Source organism: Delphinapterus leucas, chromosome 9 (genome assembly GCF_059928025.1).
Source record: "Delphinapterus leucas isolate spDelLeu-1000000601 "Yukka" chromosome 9, BTC_Dleu_Yukka2, whole genome shotgun sequence".
Taxonomy (NCBI): Eukaryota; Metazoa; Chordata; class Mammalia; order Artiodactyla; family Monodontidae; genus Delphinapterus; species Delphinapterus leucas.
In genome coordinates, this window is record NC_143137.1 from 14,512,704 (window position 1) to 14,524,441 (window position 11,738).

The following is an 11,738-nucleotide window of genomic DNA, read 5'->3' on the forward strand; positions in this document are numbered from 1 at the left end:
CAAACAAAGAGAGGAAAACCAGCCCAGGAAGTTCCCAAGGACGCTCTACTGCCTCAGCAACTGTGGATGATCATCTAATAATATGAATAACAGATAGAATTCTTAAAATTCCCAGATAGGGTGCATAAATGCTTTCTAACATCCACTTATATCAGTCTCATATTTGAGGACACTTTTCAAACAATTCATAATTATTTTAAGTATAAAAATATTTTTCCTTTCCACTCAGTTGAGTAGTATATATCATGAAGAAGCCAATTTCATTGGAAATTACACAGTTATTCCAAGATATTGCCATCCTTTAAAAAATAACTGGAAAAAATCAGTTTTAAGAGCCATACCAAAAGAAAATCAAGACTTTTTATAAATATACTTTGTTTTTGATTAAAAACAGTGTTTATTTCATCAAATGCCTTATTTGTAAAACTGCTCAAAATGACTTTTAACTCATCAAATCTACCCTTAACCTCCCTTTTATTTATTTATTATTATTATTTTTTTGGCTGGGTTGGGTCTTCGATGCTGCGTGTGGGCTTTCTCTAGTTGCGGCGAGTGGGGGTACTCATCGTTGTGGTGTGTGGACTTCTCATTGCGGTGGTTTCTCTTGTTGCAGAGCACGGCCTCTAGGCACATGGGCTTCAGTAACTGCGGCACACGGGCTTAGTAGTTGTGGCTCGCAGGCTCTTGAGCAGAGGCTCAGTAGTTGTGGCGCACGGGCTTAGCTGCTCCACAGCATGTGGGATCTTCCCGGACCGGGGATCAAACCCGTGTCCCCTGCATTCTTAACCACTGTGCCACCAGGGAAGTCCCTATCCTCCCTTTTAAAATAAATATGAAGCTACTTAGGGCTCTGAGAGTCCAAAATCACAAAGAATTAAATCAAAGGGGGTACTATCAAAGGTGGTATTCAAAGTCTATGTGGTATACTAAGCAGATTTTAAAGTCATAATGTGATTTTACACATGCTGATAAATGCCTGGCAGAAGTACATGTCTTCCTGTTTAGAGAGTCATTCAGATTCAAAGAGTATTAACTGCGATGTATCAGGTATTGTGTTAAGCACTTTCTTTTAGATTATGGAATTTATATCCAATTCTAGGATAGCATGATCTTTCAAGATGGCTGGGGTAACACAGTGAGAAAAATCACTAAAAGAAATCTGCCAACCACCATAGGTTATCCTATGCCCTAGAAGGCTTAGAGAACAAGTCTACACCCATCAAACCAAACCTCATTCCCTGATCTACAGTATACATGGCCTCGGAAAAACATACACAACCTAGAAACCATCTAAAAACTGAACTGGAAAGTAGGATAGTCTCCACATTTGGAGCCTTAAAACTGGGAATGAGGAAAGTCACGGGGGCCTCTTTAAACTGTATCCTCCTTCCTTCCTACAGTAACCAACAAGACAAATGTCAAATGTCAAAACTCGGACTTAGCTATTTATTAAGATTTATGTACAACAACCAACTTAATATACTCTAGGTAAAAGTAAGTGCTGAATACTTAATACTGCTCTGTTCCCAAAAGAACATTTAGCAATTGGTGCTGAATACACAGTGTCACATTACCTGAAGAGTAACATAACAGGAAATATGACATAGACAATAAAAATAGGACAGAATGGGGGAAAAACACAAACCAACCATTCAATACAGGGTTCTATACTCTCCATAATCTCTGCTATCACCAAAGCTGTCTCAATCCTCTTCCACAAGCAAATGCTGCAGGATAAGGCACATCCTATACTCCACAAGTAGCCTTCCCTTCTCCCTCAGGTGGCCGCTTGCTCCGCCTCACTCAACTCCTCTCCAGCACAAGCAACAGCTAGATATACTAAAGACCACAAAAAGCCCATAAACTTGCCTCTCAGGCCTTCCAGCAAAACACAGAATTTATCACTAACATCACTCTTGGACGCAGCCACATCTCAATGCATCCTATTTTTTTTTTTTTGAAAACTATGCATGTAAGATTTATTTTATACTTTCCACCTCCTTGGTCACTGGACCTGTTATTACATTTGTCAATTTTCTGAGATCAAGTTGCATCCCATTTTTCTCCATATCTGGAAACCCCCAATTGAGTTTAACTTGCTCCATTCTCTGAAACTTCCTACAAACGCATGCTCCTCCACAATGGAAATGGTACACGCCCCCACATGTACCACCAACCACTCTGCTCACAGAAGAGAAAGGACAGAATGTAAAAGTAGATGGACTGATGAGTTAAATATATTAGGAAAAAAATAGTGAAGCAAGTACACAAAGGTCTCAAACAAAAGCTTGAGAGCCGAATCCGACCCACAGATGGACATTTTGTTTGGCCCAGTAGGTGTTTTAGTTAGAAGGCCACATTTAAAAGTAAGATATAATCAGATTTCCCTGGTGATGCAGTGGTTAAGCATCCACCTGCCAATGCAGGGGACACGGGTTCGAGCCCTGGTCTGGGAAGATCCCACATGCCACAGAGCAACTAAGCCCGCGTGCCACAACTACTGAGCCTGTGCTCTAGAGTCCATGAGCCACAACTACTGAAGCCCGTGAGCCTAGAGCCCATGCTCCGCAACAAGAGAAGCCCACGCAACGAAGAGTAGCCCCCGCTCGCCGCAACTAGAGAAAGCCCGCGTGCAGCAACAAAGACCCAATGCAGCCAAAAATAAACAAATACATTTATTAAAAAAAAAAAAAAGAAAGAGATAACAGAGTAAAATCCAGATTTCAGCCTTCTTTTGAGAAATGGAAAGATCTGGCAACTCTAAGCCCAAATTCCTACAAAGTAACACAGGCTGGAACTGAGTAGCAATGTCCCCTTTAGACAGAGCACGCGCTGTCCCGTTTGAAACAATCCCCCACCTTTATTGTCCATCTGGCTTGCTTCACTGATTAATCAGGGGAAACTGGGGACATCTGAATTTGCTACTCCTGAATTTCAGGCACTAAAGTAACTAAAGGACAGTAAACAATAGGTCAGTAAATATCTTCATTTGTTGCTTAACAGTGATCTTTTGTGAGAGCCTAGGATTGGACAAGGTATCTTCTCCCAGGTGACTTCTGGCTGATGATTTTCTTTTTTTTGGCTGCGTTGGGTCTTCACTGCTGCGCACAGGCTTTCTCTAGTTGTGGCGAGCAGGGGCTACTCTTCATTGTGGTGCACGGGTTTCTCATTGCAGTGGCTTCTCTTGTTGTGGAGCACGGACTCTAGGCACGTGGGCTACAGTAGTTGTGGCACGCGGGCTTAGTTGCTCCACAGCATGTGGGATCTTCCCAGATCAGGGCTCGAACCCATGTCCCCTGCATTGGCAGGTGGATTCCTAACCACTGCGCCACCACGGAAGTCCTGGCTGATGATTTTCTTAAAGGGCTCCAAATAATCTGTTGTAGTCTTTAAGAAGACCACAATAGTTAAGAATATGTAAAAAGTGACTGGAGGACGAAAAATAAAGGCCACTTGGAACAGAATGCCTGAACTAAAAGATCAAAATCAGTGGAGTCATCAATTAAAAGAGGTTAAAACCACACAGATGTTTACATAAAAAGAATTTATGACAGGTACAGAATAAAAGCAATTCTCTACAAGAATGATATGTTTTAATTTCTGTTTTATGCAATGAAGTAATTCACTGCATTGGTCTAGCCCTTGGGGTAATCAAGAGGCCTGGTTAATATATCTGCCCGGGCTTCGCTGGGCAGTTGTGGTGATCGGGGGCTAGTCTTCATTGCGGTGCAGGGGCTTCTCGTTACCATGGCTTCTCTTGTGGAGCGTGGACTCTAAGCATGTGGGCTTCAGTAGTCGTGTCATATGTATGTTTTGTCTTCCCAATGATTTTGAAAGTTTCTCCAGGAGGCGGCAAATACCATGTCTCTTTGTATGTCCAACAAAAATGCTCAAATATTTTATTATTTATATACAAAATTTAACAAATAACTCCATCTCTCGTTCCAAGAAACAAAGGGCTAGAAGTAACCTTAAGCGATTTTCAGAAATAATGACAAGGGGGGCTTCCCTGGTGGCACAGTGGTTAAGAGTCCACCTGCCAATGCAGGGGACACGGGTTCGAGCCCTGGTCCGGGAAGATTCCACATGCCATGGAGCAACTAAGCCCGTGCACCGCAACTATGGAGCCTGTGCTCTAGAGCCCAAGAGCCACAACTACTGAGCCCGCGTGCCACAACTACTGAAGCCCGTGAGCCTAGAGCCCATGCATGGCAACAAGAGAAGCCACCGCAATGAGAAGCCTGTGCACCACAATGAAGAGTAGCCCCTGCTCACCCACACGCAGCAACGAAGACCCATCGCAGCCAAAAAATAAATAAAATGTTAAAAAAAAAAAAAAAAGAAATAATGACAAGGACATCTAAGTTATATTATGAAGGGAAAAAAAGTAAGAAGAAAAGGTAGCTAGGGATACAAGTTTTATCTGTGTTTTATAAACCTCAAAGAACTAAGTCATCTTTTTGTCATCTGCAAAAAGAGAAATCTAACTTTGGTGGGTTAATATTTTGCAAATATCTAAAAGATTTTCTTTTACTTAAAAAAAATATATATAGTGTTTGTATAAATAAATATACAACATATATGTATAAATATACATATAGATGTCTGTATATGATATGCCTGAACACCAATAAAAATCTTTGTTGTTTAAGAGTGATCTTTTGTGAAGCCTAGAGCCTAGAGCTGGCAAGATACCTTCTCCCAGGTCACTTTTAGCCTGATGATTTTCTTAAAACGTTCCAAATAATTTGTTATAATATGCATATTTAACATTCATGGATATAATATTCATGGCATGCTTTTAGGTTTATGCACATAAAGCCTTCATGAGGTAGGACATTTTAAATCTCTACTTAGAATGGAAATAAGAGAGTCAGTAGCCAAAATAAAAATCTAGAGAAGAAATACAGCCCATTAATTTGGATTATAACAAGAATAACATTTTATCCCTGCACAATGACAGTGCTTGGATATATCCCAGTTATTTGAAACAACTTTACACATCAACCAACTTCTTCAGAACACTGGTTTTTCTATGCCAAGAACTATCCAAAAGCTTCCCAATGAGATTTAATGCTAACCGTGAGGTACATTACTTACAGGATATGCTAGGAATTTTCCACTTGCAAAGGGCAATCTAATCCTTGGTGTTATAACCCATGGGGAAAAAAGCCACTCTAATATAGTGTTGGAGGGAGTAGAAACTGGTAATTTGATAATACTGTATATACCAAAACTATAAATGCATAAATCTTTTGACCTAAAAATTCCCCTTCTAGGAATCTGGTCTGAAGATAAACTTGAAAATGTATGAAATGGCATGCTACTAAGTAATTTACTGCAGTACTATTAGAAGGGTAAATTTTTGGAAACAACTGAAATTATGTCCGGACTAGTTAAATAAACGGTGATATGTCCATACAGTGGAATACCATGTAGCCTTAAAAATGAGAGACAGAAAGCTCTCTTTGTCCTGATATGAAAAAAATCTCCAAGATATAGTAAATGAAAAAAGCAAAGAGCAGAACCATGTAATGCATTCTGTAACATGTGTAAAAAGAGGTGTGGGGTAGGGGGAGGAATAATGTATATAGAGAGATACACATAAAATATCTCTGGAAGGACACCCAAGAATATTACTTGCCTCTAGGAAGTGAAATTAGGTGGGTGGACAGTAGAATAAAAGTAAGATTTTTCACTCTATATTTTTTTTCATTTTTGAATTTGAACCATGTAAATGTACTACCTGGTTAAAACATTAAATTTAACCAATGTATTAATCTGTATAAAAAGTTTAGACAGTTATTTCAGGATTTATAATCTGAGGACACTGTATTATAATTAACACTATAAATGTAACAACTTTGGCTATTTCTTCCATGGAAACACCCATTACTCCACCCCTAAAGATATTATACAGCCAAAGAATACAGAGCCACAAGGGGCTGTGAAAAATCTGAACATCTCAATTTACAGATAAGAAAACTATGGCCCAAAGAGGTTAAATAACCTCACCAATGGACACAACTAGTAGCTGGCAAAGTACGGCCTAGAACCTGACCCATATTTCAAAATATTCTCATGTATTTTCTCCATCCCCCAAACTGTTTCTTCATTACCGCAAAGAGCCAACAAGTGTCCACCAAGACCGTAGCTGCATTTTGAAGATAACATGAATGACAGAGCTAGTGTGAGCTGATATCCTATCTCTGTGAGATACTTTTCAATGCTCACAGGGGAACCACAAAGGGTAAGGTCTTGCTTCTCCTGGGTCATGTTTTAGCAGAGACAAAGGGTAGTTAAAGCCATAAGATAAAAATGGGGAGGGGATGGGGGGATCTTCCAACAAAGTCAATTATACTAGAAAAATTGAGAATAACATTAAGCAACTTTACAATCAGGTAATTCAAATTTATTTTTATATTAAAACAAACACCAATCTACTGTGGCAAAGAATATAAAATGCACATGAATTTTAAGGTAGACAAGATACTTATAAAGAAATTTCATGCTGCTTCTGACTGATCCTGAACCCAGTGGCCTAGCAGTACACACATGCATTCTCTTAAACTCTTAAGAGGCAGGAAGGCTTGAGAACTACTACACCAAAGGAATTAAAAGTGTTCTCAATGGCAGTGGAAAGAGCAAAGGATTAGAGCTAGACAGACCTGGACGTGCAGCCTCATTCTTGCCATTGTGTGACCTTGGATCAGTTATTCAACCTTAAGCTCAGAGCCTGTTTCTTCATCTGTAAAATGTGGTCCATATTACTTACCTTGGAGTGTTGTTATAAGGATTGGAGATATTGATGATAAGCAAACTGCCTGAACTTTAGAAGGAGTACAATAAATGATAGCTACTATTACAGCCATCACAAACCTATCAGAATCTTTATAGGACCAGCTAACCATTTATTGGGGTTCAATCTGTTAGAACAAGATAATGTGAGCAATGGATGCTATCAGCCCTCCCAAACTGTCACAGAAAAAAAAAATAGGCCAACAGGATAAAATTACCTACGTGAAAAGTTTATTATACTTACATATTTCATTTCAAACTTCTTAGCCAACATTTCCACTTCTTGCCTCTCTTGATGATCATCATTGAACGGGTCTTCCATGTAAACGGGCTTCTTCTGCTTCAAAGTGAATGGTAAAAGAAATAGAAGTATTAGTATTACTTCAACCAGAGTTGAATATATCTAAATTTAAAACATGAGTCAATTTTTCCAAATATTAACAAAGTTAGAAGCATTAAAAAGTAACTAAAGGGCTTCCCTGGTGGCGCAGTGGTTGAGAGTCCGCCTGCTGACACAGGGGACATGGGTTCGTGCCCCGGTCCGGGAGGATCCCACGTGCTGCGGAGCGGCTGGGCCCGTGAGCCATGGCCGCTGGGCCTGCGCATCCGGAGCCTGTGCTCCGCAACGGGAGAGGCCACGGCAGTGAGAGACACACGTACCACACACACACACACACAAAAAGTAACTAAAAAGGGACTTCCCTGGTGGCACAGTCGTTAAGAATCCACCTGCCAATGCAGGCGACACGGGTTCGAGCCCTGATCCGGGAAGATTCCACATGCTGCGGAGCAACTAAGCCCGTGCGCCACAACTACTGAACCTGTGCTCTAGAGCCCGTGAGCCACAACTACTGAAGCCCCCACGCCTAGATCCCGTGCTCTGCAACAAGAGAAGCCACTGCAATGAGAAGCCCGCGCACTGCAACAAAGAGCAGTCCCCACTCGCCGCAACTAGAGAAAGCCCGCACGCAGCAAGGAAGACCCAACACAGCCAAAAATAAATAAATAAATTGAAAAAAAAAGTTTTTAATAAAAAAGTCACTAAAAAGGAAACTAACACTGTAAATCAACTACACTTCATTTAAAAAATTAAATTTTTTTAAAATTAGAAAACAAAAAATTCAACAGTAAAACAAAAGGAAATAGAATGAAATGTTGGTTTATAGCAAAAATATTTGCAGTTTTAATGAACTCTTACACATTCTAAAGTTTTTTGGTGGCTAAGAACTCAACATTCAAACTGTCTTCACCCACAAAATGATCTATGGTTACCCCATCAAAAATAAAAAGGCCAAAGAACCCAAGAAAATTAGGTAAACATGAAAATCTCACCTATAACTCTAGTTTGAGATCTTCCCAACAAAGATTAACCACTTTGGTCAGACAATGCTTCTAAAAGGTTCTTGGAATCTAGGTTATTACAATCAACATTTAATCATCTGCCCTGAGTTAGCACTGGAGTATCTGCAGCTGCTACAGCTTTTTGCTGAGGCTTAGCATTGACCACCTCTGTATCACCTACATCCTGTCAATGAAAATCCATTCAGAAAATACATACGACTTGTAAACAAAGCACAAAAGTTCAATAGCTACAAACAGATTATATTATCATAGCTTCTTTCCAGCAAGGAGAGTGAAAATCTACTATAATGCATGGTTTAAAACACACACAAACAAGGGCTCCCCTGGTGGCAAAGTGGTTAAGAATCCACCTGCCAATGCAGGGGACACGGGTTCAAGCCCTGGTCCGGGGAGATCCCACATGCCGTGGAGCAACTAAGCCCGTGCGCCACAACTCCTGAGCCTGCGCTCTAGAGCCCGCGAGCCACAACTACTGAGCCTGTGTGCCACAACTACTGAAGCCCGTGAGCCTAGAGCCCATGCTTGGCAACAAGAGAAGCCACCACAATGAGAAGCCCACGCACCGCAATGAAGAGTAGCCCCTGCTCGCCGCAACTAGAGAAAGACCGCGCGCTGCAACGAAGACCCAACGCAGTCAAAAATAAATAAATAAAATAAATACATTTATAAAAAATAAATTAAAAAAAAAACAAACACACACACAGAGCTAGGATCCCACATTTACCATCTATTGACCAAAACAAACAAAAGGATACATCACATCCTTTACTATTTTCAGACACACTTCATAGATATACATATATACACACACACACATATATATATTTCAATATACAAAAAACCCAAAACAAGGAGCTACATGTGGATAAAAATGTTATTTTCATCTAATTATGAACAACTAAGAAGTTCATTAAAAAAAAAGGCTAGATGCTATTACTGATGTAGCATCTTCAAGCAGTAATTAAAAATGAAAATATATCACAGCTGAAATATTAGATACAGATTTGCCCTGAAGGGCAAGAAAAAATGCAGAAGGGATGAAGATTTGCACAGTTTGAAACTGAGATAAATGATCCTGGCTATTAAGGCTGAGACATGATTAATCTAAAAATATGACAGAAAAATATGGACATAATGAATACAAAACAATTCATCATACCTAGGGCATTAGAATAAAAGGATACATCTTAAAGCTTAAAGGAATTTTTGAATCAATTTTTTAAATTATCTATTGTAATAAGTAATATATTTATAAAATCTTTTATCCCAATAGGAGTTACCAATGGAAAATATAAATTATGACCTGAAAGGAAACAAACTAGCAGAAATAGACTGGTGATGAAATAAGAAGTACTAGGCATATTCAGGGCATAGCCTTAACTTGAGACTAAAGTTAAGCAGGGTAAACAACCACCATGACTTGCTTGCCATTATAAACAGTTTCCTTCATGTCACTATGAAGTCCAAATACTAGGTCTTACTACTGGTCTGACCCATTTTATATGTGCAAATATAAATACATGAATATATATTTTTAATAAGAATCACCTTATACACCATTCTGAACTATTTTATGTAGACTTTATATAGGCAGCAAAAGTAAACCTCTTATTTACCCTTGCTAGTCTATAAAAATAAACTTAAGAAAACTGCGTCACCTTTCTTTCACAGTTAAGAAGTAACGCTTATCCACAATCAAGGCTCTAAGTAAGCTTTACGTTTTTCAGGTGAAAAGATCTGACAATTAGTAAATATCAAAATTACCAACCACCCACAGGCAAAAGTGACCCAATGATTCTGTCTCTTGATGTTAACTCATTAACATCATTTTCAGGAGAGCTTTCGTATATGTTATCCGAAACATGCAGTATGACAAGCAATGGAATATCACAGAATTCTCTGGTAACAATATAATCACATTAACACTATAATCATTTATTTTCTTTTTATACTGAATGTTCAATTAATCATGTTTATAGGAAGATGTTTTCTGGTTAAGTGATTTTCTGGTTTACTACGAGTTAAAAAAGAATTTCTTGTGTATCAATTCCCCTTAGCCAGAAATGGTGAACAAATTAATCTTTCAGGATAGAGATGATTGCAATGTCTCAGCCTCAATCAAGGATCAATACTCTACAGATAACAAGGTTAAGGGTTTAGCTAACCTGTGTCCTGACAACCTAGACGAGGTTTTGTTTTCCATATTTTGCCAACACACACTCATTTAATCGTGTTTTTCCGTATTAATAAGAAGTAAGTTTAGAAAAATTTCTAACTGCATTAGGTTAATTGGGGTTTTACTGTTCATTTCGTATTTACAAAGGGGGATGATTTAAATTCACCCTAGTACAGATGGTATTCACATGTAACAGATTATTTTATACTTACACCTATCAAGTAAAATCTTACTGGGTGATAGATGGCTATTTCAAAATCTTAGAAACTTTTCTTCTTTTAATTTTACAAGATCTCTTTTCCTCCCCTTTCTACTCTAACCCTGCTACATAGTATGTCGTTCAATTACAATAACTTAAAATTAAAACTATTTTGAAAATATTACAACATCACTAAAAATAAACTGGACTTCTCCTGAGGGCAAATTTGGGAATCACCACTTTGCAGATCAATTCTATTGCTTACATTTTGCTTTTTGATGGTTTCTCTTCCTAGGATTTCCTTTCATGGAAATGTGACAACTTCATTTAGAAAGGTGTTTTCTACACTTTCTTATGCAATAAATATGTTCACTGGGAGTAATCACAGGAAAATCTGGCAAATCTTTGTTGCAAAGGTACACTGTATAAGCAATGGATTTTTTGGTTCAGTGGAATATGACAAATGATATATGGCTGAATGTACAAGAAATCTGGACTAAAATACCCCCAATTGATAGTGTAAACAGAAAAATTAAACTGAATTATTCACCTTTCTATTACATGAAACTATTAATTCTGATATTATCAAGTTAATACGATAGGGTATCAAAATTAACTTTATACTTATAATTAAAAGATACATATCTATTATTAGTTTATCATAGTACCAATATTACAGCATAAAGAGGGTCATAACAGAGGTCTTTGTATATCTACTATAACTCTTATTTCAGTTAATTTCGGCAGGACTTTCTAAATTTAAACTATATGAGTTAATTGTAAGAATTCTGTTTTACTAAGAATTGGTACTAGCATGGAAAAAAGTATTAATAAGATACATATGAGCACTTTGTACACCAGCCTCCTTATTTGCAAAATGTGGATAAATGTGTCTGTCTCATGGAGCTCTGCTGGACTAAATTCCACAAGCCATGTACCACACTTAGAACTGTGTCTAGCACATTGTAAGAAATCAGTAAATGTTAGCCATTACTATGCATTTTTCCCAAATATAATCACCTGTAACTTATGATGTAGATTAGGAAGTAAAACTGCAAGTCTACATAGATTAGAAGAGCAAACATAGTACAGTTTTTTGAAAAATGCTTCAATCCAGTATTCGCAAAAATCTTTTGGGGAAAAAAATGGCATCACTTTATAAATGACAGGGGCACTAAAGTGAATCTAAAGCGCAAAATGTTA

General features: G+C 38.2%; 1 protein-coding gene across 8 annotated transcripts in view; it reads right to left on the reverse strand.

The window, feature by feature from the left end:
- Nucleotides 1-11,738, reverse strand: part of UBN2 (ubinuclein 2) — a 76,785-nt gene that overhangs the window by 62,583 nt on the left and 2,464 nt on the right. For 7 of the 8 annotated variants that reach the window (XR_016394275.1, XR_016394274.1, XM_022580074.3 and 4 more), the window contains exon 2: nucleotides 7,043-7,138. Coding sequence is in view for 6 of the 8 variants with exons in the window: in XM_022580074.3 (XP_022435782.1) it covers nucleotides 7,043-7,138 (96 nt within the window). In the remaining 2 variants the exon portion in view is untranslated. The remainder of the gene's footprint in view (nucleotides 1-7,042; nucleotides 7,139-11,738) is intronic. The other variant, XM_022580064.3, reaches the window with a different exon arrangement.